The following is a 14,191-nucleotide window of genomic DNA, read 5'->3' on the forward strand; positions in this document are numbered from 1 at the left end:
GGGACAAATCCTGACCTCTGCCCCAGGGGAGCAGCCTGTTGGGGCCCCTACCTGCAGTTCCAGCTTCTCTTCCCCGCCCCCACAGGCAGCCTGCCACAGGGGTTCCCCTGGTGCCGCAGCGTACTCAGTACCCCGTGCTGCCCGCGTGTGCTGTCCACCACACTGCCCAGACACCCCTGCAGCCGGAAAATGAAATCCCAGGGCCTTCAGGACCAGGCTCCTTTGACCCCCCGCCCCCGTCCAGGTTTCAGACCTCAGCACCCCCTACTCTCCACCCACCTTGGCCTTTTGGGGGTCAGGGAAAGCTCCCTGGTGCCGTGCCAGTCAGGTAGCAGGGGGAGAAGGAAGCTGGCAGGCACAGGCAGAGTGGTGTGGGGGAGGGACCCTATCAGGACAGGGAGGCCTGTGTGGCGGGGGTGGGGCGGGGTGGGTAAAGCTGCGGGGGAGGGCACACACGACTCGATTCAGCACACGCCATTCTTGTCTTCCTTTCTTTACTGATCGCTGACCCTCCCAGAGATGCAGGCTGGCCGGCTTGTCCTGGCGTCCCCGGACCTGGCTCCAGCACAGTGCAGGCTGTGGGTGATGCACCTGCACGGCCCAAGCCAAGGGACCTCGGTGACAGAGGAGGTTTGGGGGCTCAGAGTTTTCCCTCCAGACTGCAGGAGGTCCAACCCCTGGCCTCTCCCAACCACTGTCTGGGACAGAGGATCCCACGGGGGTTTTGTCAAGGTGGGGAGGGAGGTCCTCAGAGGTCCCTGGGAGCCTGTATCTTAGATCAACTCGCCACATGCACCTCCACCAACTCTCTCCCACTCTCACCTTCACCCCCCCAATGCCTGCTCCAGTGTCCGCCAGCCTCCTCCTCCAGGCAGTCTGCCCGGACCAGCCCACTCCCACCTGATCTCTGCTTTCCAGTTTCTAACCCAGCCTCTGCACTATCCTGATGGCGTGTGGGGGCCGGATGCCCAGTGGTTTGATTTCAACACCCAGCCCTTCCACCCCCACCACCGGCGCCCAGCCACCTCCTCAGCCTCCTCCTCGTCGGGCCGGAGCTCAGGCCTGGAACCAGGCCTTGAGGTCCCAGTACACCTGGCCTCGAGGCAAGTGGGGGTATTGGGCGCAGATGGCGCAGAAGCGCTCGCTCCAGTCCTCAAACAGCCGCACACGGAGCCGGTCTCGCCAGGCCAGGTAGCGCCGGTAGCCGCTGGCGTTCACGCCAGCCAGGAAGGAGGCCAGCTCCTGGGCCGAGCCGAAGTCGTCCACGTGCACGAAGGCGTCAGCTGGTGCAAAGGCCTCATAGTTGGCCCTCGGGGGCCCCAGCACCACGGGAACCGTCCCGGCTGCCAGTGCGTTGCGCCAGAACTTCTCGGTGATGTAGTCTCTGTGCTGAGAGTTCTCGAAAGACAGATAGAAGAGGTAACGGGCCACGGTGGGCAGCAGGCAGCTGGCGCACAGTGGCTTCCCATTGGCGCGGCCGAACACGTCCACGCGCAGGTGGGGCGCCAGCCGCCGGTACAGCTGCACACGCCGCTGCCGCGCCTGGAAGTTGCTGACCACCCAGGCCGCCACCCCCTTCTTGGCCGGCAGGGGCGGCGCGGGGCCCTCGTGGGGCTCCAGCCGGCCATAGGGCACGAAGATATCAGAGTCTCGCCGGTAGCTTAGCACCCAGTTAAAGATCCCGCCAAGGCGACCGAGGCCGTGGGTGTGGCTGGGCGACTCCATGGAGGCCCACACCCAGGGCTGCCCCCGCGGCCGGCTGGCCAGGGGTAGGTGGGCCCGCCGGGTCTGCAGCTCGCGGTGGTGGAAGACCACGGCGTCCGCGCTGGCCAGCAGGCTGTGGTTGGTGCTCAGGTGGCAGTGGGCCACGCCGTAGCGGGTGCAGGTGTTGCTGGGCAGCTCGGGGGGCTGGTCGGCGAAGGGCCAGTGCCAGATGAGGACGAGGAGCGTGCGCGGGGGCGCGGGGACCCTCACGGGGGCCGGCCGGAATTGCCACAGGAGCCACAGGGTGAAGAGGAGGGTGGCTCCGGCCAAGGCCCCCAAGGCCCGAAGCCTCTGGGAGGGGCTGCACCCTACACAGGACACAGGAAGAGACACTGTCTTCCCGGGGTCGCCCGTAGGCCCCGTCCCCCCAGCCCACAGCTCCCCGAAGATCAGACACTCACCAGCCGTCCCCATCCGCAGCTCCCAGAGTCAGCCACCCAGGGCACCCAGAGATCTCAAATCACAGCAGCCACTGGGCAGAGACGCCGTCCAATCACAGCCACAGCCCCTGCGCAGCCCTGCTGGAGGGAAGCCCTTTCATCTGCTGGGACAGAGACAGCAGGCCATCTTCCTGCCCCCGCCCCGCCCCTGCCCCCGCCCCGGGGGACCTTGGCATCAACCCCCCTCCTCACCCCCCCCTCTGATCCTCTGGCTGCTGGGGGGAGGAGGGGCACCCTCAGGGCCCAAGATCAGGCCTCCCACCCCTGCCGGGCTCTGGGAGGCCTGGGGATAACCTGCCGGGCAGGCAAGTTGGGGAGATGCCATCGCAGGTGGAGGCGGCCCCTGATGTAAGGACCCCACCAAGCCCGCCACCCCGACCCTCGGCAGCGTGGCACCCCTCCTGTGGTGGCATCACCCACTTCCCGCTCAGTGCCTGCTCATGCTGCTCCCAGACCCTCCGGCTGCAGATGTGCTGTGCTTGGCTCTCTGCCAAGAGGCTGAGGTTTCTGTCCTGGGTTCCCAGGGGGCTACCCCACCCCCACCTCACCCCACCTCACCTCCAGGACACCTCATCCTAGAGCCCAGATTCCCGGGGGGCGGGTCTCTGTTCCTGGTCCCGGGAGTGTCAGACCCCATGAGGCCACAGCACAGGCCCACGTGGGGCAGACGCCAGGCTGGGCTTGGCCCGCGGCGGGGGGGCCCTGCAGGACCACTGACCACTGTGCTTTCTTTCCTCACCCAAGGACACGTGTCCACAGAAGTCCCGTGGTCCCGGACACCTGGAACGAGCTGCTGACACCGCCGAGAGGGGATGCAGACAGGGCCTGCCCTCGGGGACTCCAGGCCCTGAAGCCCAGGATGGGGGTGGGGACAGAGAGGGGGCTTTCCAGACTGGAAAGGGAAGGAGTCGCTGTGTCCCTGACGCTGGCAGGTAGGGACTGGCTCCTGGTCCAGGAAAAAGAGGGCAGGAGTCCAGAGGCTTTCTCCTCTCCCCACCCCTACCCTCGGACCAGCCCTGGGGGCCCAGGCCTGGAGGTCAAGTTCCTTCCCCTTCTGCTCCAGTTCCTCTGAGCTGGAGAGAGAGCAAGTCAGCATGATCCGACTTCCCTTGAGCTCTGACCTGCTCCCCACTCAGCCAAGCTGGTGCCCACCGGCTTCCTCCCCCGCTGCTGCTGGACCCTCTCGGTCCTGGATGTGGCAGGACAAGGACTGGCTCTCGGGTTCTGCATCCGGAGGCCTCAGGCCGCTCACGTTCTTGAGGTCCATGGGATGGGGGTCATGGAAGGAGGCGCGAACAGGAACCACGGCCTGGGTCAGCTGCCCCTCGCCATCCTGGGGGCCTTCCGCCACCCCGCAGTCCCCCTCCTGCTTCCCTCTTGGGTGCCTGGGGTTGCTGGCCTCCTCCAGCTCCTGCCTGTTGGTGAGGACCAGACTGGTCTCGGGGTGGGGGTGGGGAGCTGGCGTGGCATCCACGGAGGAGATGGGCGAGCGCAGGAGAGGGGGCCGTGGGCATCTCTGAGGCTCCACAGACCCGGCAAAACCTCTGAGCTGCCATGCGGTGGGGCTTTGCGCAATCTCCTGGGAGGGAGGCAGGCGGTAGGATCTGGCGGAAACCGCCTGGTGGCCTGTGGTGCACCGGCAGCTGCCAGGCCTGACTGCCTGGGGTGGGCACCGGGGCTCCAGGAGAGCCGGCAGCTATGGCCGGTCTTGGTGCTTTCAGCCGCTCGACGACTAGGGAGATGGCCACAGGGGCCCTGGGCCTTCGGCCGCACCCTGGCCTCTCTGCCCCGGCAGGGGGACCGCAGAGGAGCCACGCCCTGGCTTCCGGCCTTACTCCAGCCCACCTTTCCGTGGGGCGGGCACCCTGCAGTTGGTGAGGTGTGCGAGGAGCCGATCCCGCCTCTGGCTGCCGGCGCCCCTGCCCTTCCTGTTTGCACGGCCAGGCTGGCCGGGGCCCCTGCCACAGGCCTCACCCCTACCCACAGACTGCCCCCTTCCTGGGTGGGAAGCCAAGCAAGCCTCCCACTCTGCCCGGCGTCTGCTGCCCCCCGCCCGCCACACCCCTGCCAGCTCGGGTTGGCAACCACGGGGCCCCTGCCGTGGGAACGTGCTGGCTGGGAAATGGGGCCCCGAGATTTGGTCCAGAAACAGGTCAGAGTGAGAGAGCTCTTGAGCAAAGTGACGGAGACCGCACGAGTCAAAGGGAAAGTGGGGGCCTCATCCTCCCGCTCTGTGACTCACTGGGACCCAGGCGGGCACCTCACGCCAGCACCACAGCCCGTGAGCTTCTGGGAGTCAGGGGCGCACTGTCCCCCCCGCAGCCCCGGCCCTGGTCCCACCGCGGGGCCAGCCTCCTGGGGGGCACCCGCTGAAGAAAGCACAAACTGGAGGAGGCCAGGCCACTGGCCTGTGACCGCCTCTCCCTTGCAGGCAACAGCACCGAGGGCAATGGGGGGCAGACCTGGCTTTAGCCCCAGCCTGGGGGTGCCCCAGGGAGAGAGCACCCGCCCGCCCCAAGGCTGAGCTTGAGCAAGGCGGAGGCCATCCGCGTGCCCAGACGGCCCCCTGGCGGCCGAGCTCTGCAGTTAAACGCTCTACCCCTGAGCTCCGCCCCCCCGCAGCAGAGCTCTGAAGCCATCTGTCCCCCGCGGAGGGAGCGCACACTTGATGGTCCAGGACAAGATGAACCGAGGGTTCGGGGAACACCTTCGGAAGGTGGGTGCACAGAGGGGCTCCCAGGCCAGGGGTGTAGCACGAGGGCTGTGCGGGAGCCAGCTGCAGCGGGCGGTGGGGGAGGCGGCTCTTCTTTGGGGAGCCGCTGGGTGCATGGGTGCCGGCCCCGCACCTCCCTTCCCTTCCTGCCCGGGCCAGGGGCCACATGCCCCTCCTTATGCAGGAGCCGCTGCAGGATCTCTGTGTCCCGAACCCGAGCTTGGCTCAGCTCTTTCTGCACCACACGTGCCCTGGTGGGCGGCGCACCTGGCGTGGGGGTGTTGCAGGGGGCCTGGGAACCAGCCCGGCCAGCTACCCCGGCAGACAGGACAGTGAGGGTGACCTGCAGAAGAAGCGCGTCATGTCCTGGAGTCTCCAGATGGAGAGGTTCCTGCCTCGTAGGGGCATGGCTCAGGGGCCACGGCACCCCACATTCTGTGCCCAATGTGCTCTGACCCTCAGGGTCTTGCAGGTGTGGGGGCATCTCCCAGCAGAGGAGTGTCATCTCAGGGTCTGTGCTGGCTGTGGAAATTTGTCCTCCATGCTCAGACAGGGTGCCAAGCCAGTTAAGTTTGGCCAAGGGGCTGAAGCATGGCGAGCTCTGAGGGCAGAGACTAGATCAGCCTTTCGCACCAAGAAGGTCACTCTTGGTACAGCCTTGCGACGGCCGCAGGAGTGGCTGCAGGGGGCACTGAGGCTACAGGTGGTGTGGAGAAAGGTAACGGGCCCCTTGCCCAGGATTGGGGTCTCCGGAGTCCCTGTGGAGATAGGGCTTTCCTGGACCCTAGGCCCCACCTCAGGACAGCCCACTGCTCTCCGGGGCCTATGGGAGAAAGTGTGGTTGTGGGAGTTTAGACAAAAGCAGAGCCTGGCTCTGTCTGGGCTAGCCTGAGGTCGACGGAAGCCAGAGGAAGCATGGGGTTGGGGGCAGTGGGCTGCTGAGCGGCGAAGCACCCTGTGCCAGGTAAGCTGGCTGAGGGAGACCCCACGGCCTGGAGGGGACCAGCCCCGGCCCTCCCTTCCTGGGCCCAAACATTCCCGTCCTGTCTCACTGCAGTTGCTCCAAAAGGGGGGCCCTCCTGCCTGGGGCCCTGGGACAGGTTGGGAACCTCTGAGAAGCTAGAGAAGGCGGGGTGCCCGCTCTCTACCCAGATCAGGCCCACAGTAAGTGTGAAAGACACCGGGCCCGACCCCAGTATCAAGGGGAATCTCCCGGCCTGGGCATGTGGCCGACAGTTCGCAAGCCGGACGGCCTGGGCCTTCTGGAGTGAAGCTGGGGCTTGCCATGCCCCATCTTCTCTGTGGTCACCTTCCCTAGTGGCACAGATTAAGTGACCGTGGACAGGTGATCCTTGCCCGTCTGTCCTCACCCCACACACTCCTGTCGTCTCCGGCACAAAAAGGGAAAGCAGGCTCCCAGCTGAGGGCCAGCCCAAGGCCACAGCCTAGGAGTCGGAGTGGAGGGGAGGGACCTCCCAGTCTGGACGGGCCCTGGTACTCTCAGGATAAGCCACTGGCTCCAAGCAGGGGCAAACCCATCTCCCCCAGCCCAGCCCAGCGTCTCTCCTCAGGGACCATCTGCCCCAAACGGACCTTGTTTTCCCTCTCAGGACGCCTCCCCAAGACACCACCAAGAGCTTCTGCATCCAATCCCCCCACCACCCCCGCACTCCTGCAGGAGAGCCGGCTGCTCCCTGGGCCCCAGAAACTCCTCTCCCCGCTCAGCCTCTGTACCCCCGGTCGCACAGGGCAGCCCCCACTCTGAAGGTCACTCTGCCCTTCCACAGACCTCCTTGCTCCTGGGTGGGTGGCTGGGGTGGGCCACGACCCCCTCCTGACATTCAGGGTCCCTGCTGCCCCTCTCTCCTGGCCCGGCCCGCCCTGCCCTATCGGCCTGTGAGGAGCCTGTGCCCCTTGGAACCCCCTGCCCCCCGCGGGCTGCAGGGGCCCCAGGGCCTCGTGGCTCCCATCCCAAGCCCAGGCTCAGGGCTGTGCCCTGTTCTGCCCCGCCTTCCGGCCCAGACGGCCAGTCTCAGACACGGAGGTTGGGTGCCCGCCGCCCTCACACCCCTGCTCTTTTCAGCACACGTGGATTGGGACCTTTCAGGGCGTGGTACCAACTCTAGACCAGCCCCCCCCCCATACCGCGCTCCTCCCCTACTTGAGGCAGAAGTTTCGGTAGGGGTAAGGCCTACAGGAGAAAGAGAGTAGGAGGAATCTTGTGTTGGTAGAAAAACAAAGCCGCTCTTCCCCAGCAGGCGGTGAGTCCCCCTTTGCAAGCAGAAGCAGGAGTGCAGAGATGCCCCCGCCATCTCTGGGAGGGCCGGAGGAAGCCCCGGGCCTCGACTCCAGCGTCCGTCCACCGTGGCCCTGAATGGTGGGATGGAGGTCAGTCTCTAGCACACCAAGATGACAGGTTTGAAATGTATTTTAATCGTTGTCAGGATTCCTCATCCTTGCCTGGTCTCAGGGTTCTCCCTGTCCCCTCATTTGGGGGTAAGGACTCGACAGGACAGGTGCAAGAAGAGAAGGTCCCGGCAGAAGGGCGCTAAGTCTCCTCCGTAAGGGGTTCCCGCCCCTACCCCTCTGGTGCCCTGGCCCAGCCACAAGCACACCCACTGCGAGAACAAGGTCTCTTTAACGGGAACCGGTGTGCCCTGCCCCTCCCCACCCCCGGGCCCGTGCAGTCCTAGAGAAGGGAGAGGCAGCCTTCAGGTCACTGCGGCAGGGGCGCGGACAGCGAGGAGTGGTCGAACAGCGGATTCCGGACCTCCATCTCTCCGGTCTGTGGAGGCCGAGGTAAGGCAGGCGGGGCATGGGGCGCACGGGGCAGCCCCCACCCCGTGGGTCCCCACCGCCGCCCCCGCCGCCGCCCCCGCCGCCCCGCCCCGAGGGCTCCTGCCGCGGGACTCACCGGGGCCAGGCCCGGGCACTCGTAAACCGTGAAGTCACCGTCTTCGTTCTCCTCGTCTGAGGACAAGGACTCCAGCTCCTGGGGCGGCTCTTTATGCCTGGGTAGGGGGCGGGATCGCTAGGGCCTCCCACACCCTCCGGGCGCCAGGGGCCCAGACCTCCCCGGGGGGCTCGGCGCCCCTCGGCCGGAGCCGGGGCGGCGCAGGTGGGGGCCCGGGTGCCGGGGCGACGGGGTGGGGGCCTCTCACCGCTCCAGGCACCGCATCTGCTGCCTCTGGTGCTGGTAGTGGTACATCTCGGCGCTCTGCGCGAGCCTCTGGTCGCCGGGCTGCGCGGGGAGAGGGCGGCGGGGGTCAGGCCGCGGAGGCGGGGGCCGGAGGGGCGGGGCCGGGGCGGGGCCACGCACCGAGATCCCGGGCGCTGCGGGGGAGCCGGGCGCCTGCGGGGCCGCGTAGTCGGCCTTCTGGGTCAGGCGGACGTCTCGCTGCAGCCTGCGGGGAGCGGAGCCTGAGACTCGCGGAGCGGCCGCCCGCCGCCACCCGCCGCCGCCCACGGCCGGGCGCGCCCCGCGCTCACCTGCACCAGCACAGGGCGGCCAGGGCCAGGGCGGCCGCGCCGGCTACCGAGCACGCCACGACGAGCACTGTGGGGAGGGGGCGCAGTGAGGGCGGCCTTCTGGGCGGGGCCCTGCCTCCTGCCCACCCAGAGACCTACGGACCCTCCAGACCTACCGAGGGCGAGTCCGTCACCGCGCCCGCCCCGGGGCTCCAAGGGGGCCACGTGCACGGGCACAGAGGACACAGGGGAGCCCAAGGAGGTGTGGGGCGTGGGTGCGGGGGCTCCTCGAGTGGAGGGGGGGCCCAGGTCGGGGCCCTGGCGGCGCTCTGAGAGCCCCAGGGTGGCCGCTGCAGAGAGAAGGCAGGTTAGAACACTAGGACCGGCCAGGGGTCAGGCCCCCGCCGGGTGTGTGGGGAGAGGGGTGGGAATGGGCTGGGTCTCACCCGGCTCCAGCGGCCGCTGTCCAGCTTCAGGCTGGGGCTGAGCCGTGAGCATGGAGTGCCGTGGCTCCTGCCGGGCCAGCTCGTGGGCCAGGAAGTCAATCTCATCTTCCAGTCTGGGCCTGGGCAGGCTCTCCCCTGGAGACAGTGAGGGCCCATCAGGCAGGTGGAGAGGCCCCCAACCCCAACCCAGCCACCCCAGCTGTGGGCAGCCCTCCAGAGGAGCTGGGGTCCATCCAGGCGCCAGACCCCTGGCCCAGACCTCCTCCTCCCCCCAGGTTCCTCCCAGGCACGGGTGGTGGCCAGAGGACTAGGTACCAGCCTGCAATCCTGGCCATCCCGAGTTGCCTTAGTGACCGCTGAAGGCAGCCCATGTGCGCAGCAGCTTTCCCAGGCAAGTGGGAGCGGGGGCAAGGGAGCGGAGGTGTCAGGGGAATGCACCGAGGCCAGAGGGCTGCCCTCACCCTGCTTGTTACCCACGCATCACCCCACCCCTTCTCTGCCAAGACAGGCAGCAAGTCTTTAAGAAGAGGGAAGAAGCCCCATTCTGTCCCCGTCCCCACCAGTTAATGGTAGGAACTGAGGGCAGATATCGGGATGGGGCTGGTGGCTGGGCCCCCCGCTCCCCGGTCCCAGCCACAGCCCCACAATCCAGACAGCAGCTCCAAGGACACACTCTACACAGCAGGGAAAGAGCAGAGCGCCTGCCGCCTTCTGAAGCAGGCCCGCGGAGTCTCCTTCCCCAGCCAGCCTCCTGCCAGGAACGCATTCCTCCTCCGGGAAGGTCCTCCTGCCCCAGCCGACTTCTCTCTGTAATGCCCCATCCCACCTGCACTCACTGAGGAGCTGGCCGGGCAGACCTTCTGGGCTCAGGCTGGCAGGGAAGGCCCATGGATTGCAGTGTGAGGAAGCCGTGGAGAAGTACACATGGGGCAGGGAGCCAGGGTAGCCCGGGGCGGGGGGGATGGGGGACTCTGATTCTCCCTCTCCTGAGATCACCCCAGCATCTCACGCCAAACACCCCTTGCCCTGATAGGGGCTAACTGCCCCACGCCTCAGCCAGCTGCCAGGCTCTGGGCTTGTGCTATCCGGAAAGACCCCCGGGCCCCTCGGAGACATAAAGGGCTCCACACACCAACAATACTCGGGGTCTGAGGCTGAATGACAACCGAATCAGGGCAAGGGAGGGGGAAGCACATCTTTCTCTCCCATACCCACAAGCCGGCGTGTCCTGGGCACACAGTGTCCCTGCGGGTCTTCCTGGAAGGGCTGAAGGCAGGGCCCACAGACATGCGCGCCGGGGGGGCACCGCGCCCGCCTCTTCAGGGCGCAGTCCAGGCTCCCAGGACAGGCAGCTGCATCTAGAAAGGAAGCAAAAGGCAGAGCCAGATCACCGCCCTGCTTGGCCCAGCCCTGGCAGAGGCTGTCCTGCCTGGCAGCCCCTCCCCCCAGAGCTGACCCAGTCTGGCCCGGCTCCGGCCATTGTTCTGGGCAGGCCCTTCCTCCCGACAGCCAGAGACCAGGACCAGGAAGACAAGCAGTCCCCACACTTATCGGAACTCCCCTGCCCCACCCACTCCCGAGAGTCCACTCTCCAGGCCTGAGCCAGCCCCGTGCGGAAGCGGTCCTGTCCAGGGCCAGGCAGCCCGGGAGGTCCTGCCTCCCGTCTCAACGTGCCCTCCATCCAGGCTGGGAGCCCTAGAAGGCGGGGCCCGGGTCTCTTTCTGCCTCCGGGGGAGCCACAGACGCTGTCCACCAGCTTTCCCACCACCTCGGGGCTGCCCTGCAAGTCCCATCCTGCTCCCCACTCCCTACAGCAGAGCTGGAAGGTGGCCCGGAACAAGGGAAGACAGGCCCTCCTTCCTGTGTCTGGTCTCCGGAGCAGAGAAGCTGCTGGTTTGGGGAGACCAAGGATGGGGTCGGCACATCTCACCTGGTTGAGATACAAAAACCAGGCCAGGGTCACTCCCGCAGTCATGCTGCCGGGGACTGGGGGGTCCCTGGGGCTTTGGCCCTGGCCAGGTCCCTATCTTTGGGCCCAAACTGTGGTGTCCTGTATAGATGGCCAATGGTTCTCATCCCAATGCTGGGGATGGAAAACAGTAGCCCTCTATGCCTAGGTTTCCCTTCTGGGATACAGAAGGTGAGCTGCCTCCAAGCTAGGGAATGCCCTGAGGCTGGAACACTGGTCCCAGTTACAGGGCAGCAGAACCAGAGAATCTAGGAAGACACCAAGCAGGACTGTCAGTCCTGGTTGGGGAGGCTGGGCTGGGGTGTCTCTGAAGGCCCAGGACTATTCCTCTCAGCATAGCCTCAGCCCGCCCTGCAGGAGGGCCACTGGGCCCAAGGTACGTGGGGGATCAGGGAGTGCTGGCTCTGTCCTTCTCCAGACCTTGGCTGGCCTGCCTTGGTTTCCTTGGTAACCTGACACTCCCAGCCTCCTAGCTGTAGGCAGGAAACTCTGGCAGCCCTGGAAGCAGGCAGCAGCTGGCGGACTCCCGTCCAGGGGACCCCCACCCTGTACTACCAGGGTCAACAGACAGCAGCATCAGAGAGCGGGGCTAGTGGGCTACTTAGCTGTTCAGCCTAGGCCAGCAGATCAGTCTGGACCCCATCCACGAGCCAGGGTGCTTGGGGAGTCAGGCAGTCCCCGCTCAAGGTGCTGAGAACCCAGAGTGCGCAGGCCAGGGGTTGGTACCTAAAGCACCAAGTTGGTTCCAGGTTCTGGGTTCCAGAGGCCTCCCTACACTCCCCCACCCCCAGCCTAGAAAGACAGGGGTGCTGCCTGGCTAGTCTGCGGAGAGAGCCACTCCAGCCTCGGGGTGCAGGAAGAGATCCCAGAACAGTGGCAGCCGGAGAGTGGCTGGCACCACACCCCGCATCTGGGAGAGTCTATAATGCTAATGAGCAGCGGGGAGGGCACCTGGGCACCCGGCCACCCCCGCGCTCAGCCCAAGGCTGCTCTGCCTTTCCTCCAGAGGCCCCACCCTGCCTGCCCCGGAGCCAGGTTCTCTGCAGGCAGCCTCCATTTTCCTCAGTCAGCCACACTCTAGTCTCCCGTGCGGGGGTGCTGTGGCCAGGAGGAGACCACACACACAGAACCACACGGCCCAGGTTGGCATCCCACTGCGTCACTTCTTGGTACCTGTTTTCTCATCTGTAAAATGGGCTAAGAATAGGCCCTCTCCTATGGCCCTGCCAGAAGTGAATGAGCGGTCTCCCAGTTCAGCCCTGGGGTGGGGGTGCATTTGGGACTCTGGGTTCCTGCAGACCTTCTGGCTTGGAGCCTCAGTACCCCTCTGGGAAGCAGGGCGGGTCTCCCAGGACCCTGGGCCCCTCAAGGTCTGCCCCCAGTGCAGAAGAGGAACCTGGAGGGCAGCACCTCCTGCCTCCACTGAAGCCCCTTCATGCCCCCAGGCCTGGGACAATTCAGACCCTCAGGGCAGCAAAACAAGGTTCGCGCCCAACACCACCTGAGGCATGGGGACAGGCAGCCCAGTGCCGCGACCCCGACCCCAGGGCAGACACCAGCGGCGCGGCCGGCAGGCTCCCAGGGCCGGGCCCGCACCCGCGAAGCCCAAGAAGCGCCCACGCAGAGACGCGCCCAGGACCGACTCCCCGCGGCGACCCCCTCCCCAGACAGACACACAGCGCAAGCCCACGGCCGCAGAGACCAAGACAGGGCGCGCGTGAACTTCGGGGTCGCCGCCGGGAGCCCAGGAGCGGCCCTCGCCGGCGGAGCCCTCCGTGGCCGGCGGAGCCCTCCAGGCCGGGCCTGTTTACCCCATCCCGGGCGAGGCGGGGCCTGCGGCCGGGGCGGCGGCGGGGCGGGCGACGGCGCCGCGCGGCCCGGCGGTCCCGGGCCCCGGGGCGCCCCGCGGCCTGCGCCGGCCGCGCTCGCTCACCCGGGCGGGCGGCCGAGGCACCGCGCAGGGCCGCGCCGAGGACGAGGCCGGAGAGCAGCAGCCGCAGCAGCCGCAGGTGTCGCGGCGAGGGCGGAGGGACGGGTGTCGCCATCCTTCAGCGCCGCCGCCGGGGCTGCATGGCACCGCGCGGCCCGGGGCTCGGCGCGGGCTGCGGGCGCCGCGTCGGGGAGGCGCGGGCGGTGGCGGCGGCGGACGAGGGGGCGGCGGCGGCGGCGGCGGCGGCGGCGGCGGCGGCGCTGACGCTGCGGCAAAGGATCCGGGACCGAGGCGCGGCGGCGGGCGGCTCGCGGGGACTGCGCCTGCGCGCTCCGTCTGTGGGGGCGGGGCGGCGCCTCCGGGCTGCGCCCCCGCCCCCTTCCTCCGACTCGGATTCCGCCTCCCTCCAGCCCTCGGGGCGCCTGGGCTTCGGCGGCCTCCGCGGCCGGAGGTCTTCTCTGTCCTCTGCATACCCGGTGGGCCTGGGGCGGGCTTCCCCAGATGCATTTCCCGCGGGTCCCCTCTCTGTCGCCGATTCCCACCCAATCCCCAACCTCCAGGCGGCTGGAGCACGGGGACCTGCCTGGGGCCTGCGGGCCCGAGCCCCGGGAACAGGGGACGCCAGGCGCCCGCAGATAGAAAGGTGCGTGCAAAGACGCACCTGGGCCCTCGGAGACGCGTGATAAAAGCAAACACACGCCCAGAACGGGGCCGGTGTCGGTGACCGCGGTGCTTGGAATGGGGCGGCTGGTCTCAGTGAGGCCACCAGGGGGCAAGAGGGACCTGGAGCGCCTGATGAGGGACAGCTGGGAGCTGTCCACGGTCCCTAGGTGACAGCCCTCAGCTCCCTGAGGCCCTGCGACAAAGAGCAGCTGGCGTGGCACCTGCTGCCCCCAGAGAGGACTCCCACCCACCCCACCTGGGAAACCACCCTCGGCTCACTGCACTGAGAGGACAGGGGTGAGCCCCGCCACTGGATGCTTCCCCTCAGCCAGCTGTGCCTCAGAGCTCCAAAGAGAGGGCTGGCTGCCTCCAGGTTCTGGACGTTCGACACCCCGAAACCCTGCAGAACCGCAGGCATGCGAGCACAAGCACCGCCATTCTCCCCCCGGGCCACGGACCAGACAGAAGCAGTGTCTGTGCTCAGTTTCTGGAAAGGTTGGGGGCAGGAGAGCAGCCCAAAGCTAGCCTCCCCACCCAGGATAAACCAGTGCTCACAGGAGCCCCGGAGGGGGGGAGATGGGGGGCTGGTACCTCCCCTGGATGCTGAAGAGGGCACCAGGCAGGAGGGGAGGTGTGTCCCAGCGCCGCGGCACCTGGGCTTTGCAGCCAGCCTCCCCGCAACACGCTGCCACCTGAGCAATGGGGCCCTGCCTTCCTCCTGGCCCTCATCTCAACTCGCCCCAGCACCACTTCTGGTGGAGGGCCCACCCCACCCCACCCCCGGCCCTTCCAGCACAG

At 67.4% G+C, this 14,191-nt stretch overlaps 2 protein-coding genes across 7 annotated transcripts; both read right to left on the minus strand.

Moving 5' to 3' along the window:
• Positions 1–477: 477 nt before the first annotated feature.
• On the minus strand, positions 478–5,363 carry FUT7 (fucosyltransferase 7). Of its 5 annotated transcripts, none has more exons than XM_082696352.1 (3): positions 3,326–5,363; positions 2,166–2,305; positions 478–2,072 (listed from the first exon to the last, which is right to left on the minus strand). In XM_082696352.1, exons 2-3 carry the CDS (start codon positions 2,176–2,178, stop codon positions 1,057–1,059), a joined length of 1,029 nt encoding a protein of 342 aa, XP_082552478.1. In that variant the 5' UTR covers positions 2,179–2,305; positions 3,326–5,363; the 3' UTR covers positions 478–1,056. The 5 variants fall into 5 exon arrangements, with proteins under 5 accessions (XP_082552478.1, XP_082552479.1, XP_082552476.1 ...); XM_082696353.1 differs by having other exon boundaries at positions 2,166–2,282; positions 2,944–5,363; XM_082696350.1 differs by having other exon boundaries at positions 2,944–5,363.
• Positions 5,364–7,327: 1,964 nt separating this feature from the next.
• NPDC1 (neural proliferation, differentiation and control 1) lies at positions 7,328–13,280 on the minus strand. Of its 2 annotated transcripts, XM_082696355.1 has the most exons (9): positions 12,734–13,280; positions 10,043–10,189; positions 8,832–8,966; positions 8,562–8,735; positions 8,407–8,473; positions 8,237–8,321; positions 8,079–8,158; positions 7,832–7,928; positions 7,328–7,702 (listed from the first exon to the last, which is right to left on the minus strand). In XM_082696355.1, exons 1-9 carry the CDS (start codon positions 12,843–12,845, stop codon positions 7,634–7,636), a joined length of 966 nt encoding a protein of 321 aa, XP_082552481.1. In that variant the 5' UTR covers positions 12,846–13,280; the 3' UTR covers positions 7,328–7,633. The 2 variants fall into 2 exon arrangements, with proteins under 2 accessions (XP_082552481.1, XP_082552482.1); XM_082696356.1 differs by lacking the exons at positions 10,043–10,189; positions 12,734–13,280 and adding an exon at positions 9,580–9,667.
• Between the last annotated feature and the right edge of the window lie 911 nt (positions 13,281–14,191).

This window comes from Mustela nivalis, assembly GCF_964662115.1.
Source record: "Mustela nivalis genome assembly, chromosome: 13".
NCBI lineage: Eukaryota > Metazoa > Chordata > Mammalia > Carnivora > Mustelidae > Mustela > Mustela nivalis.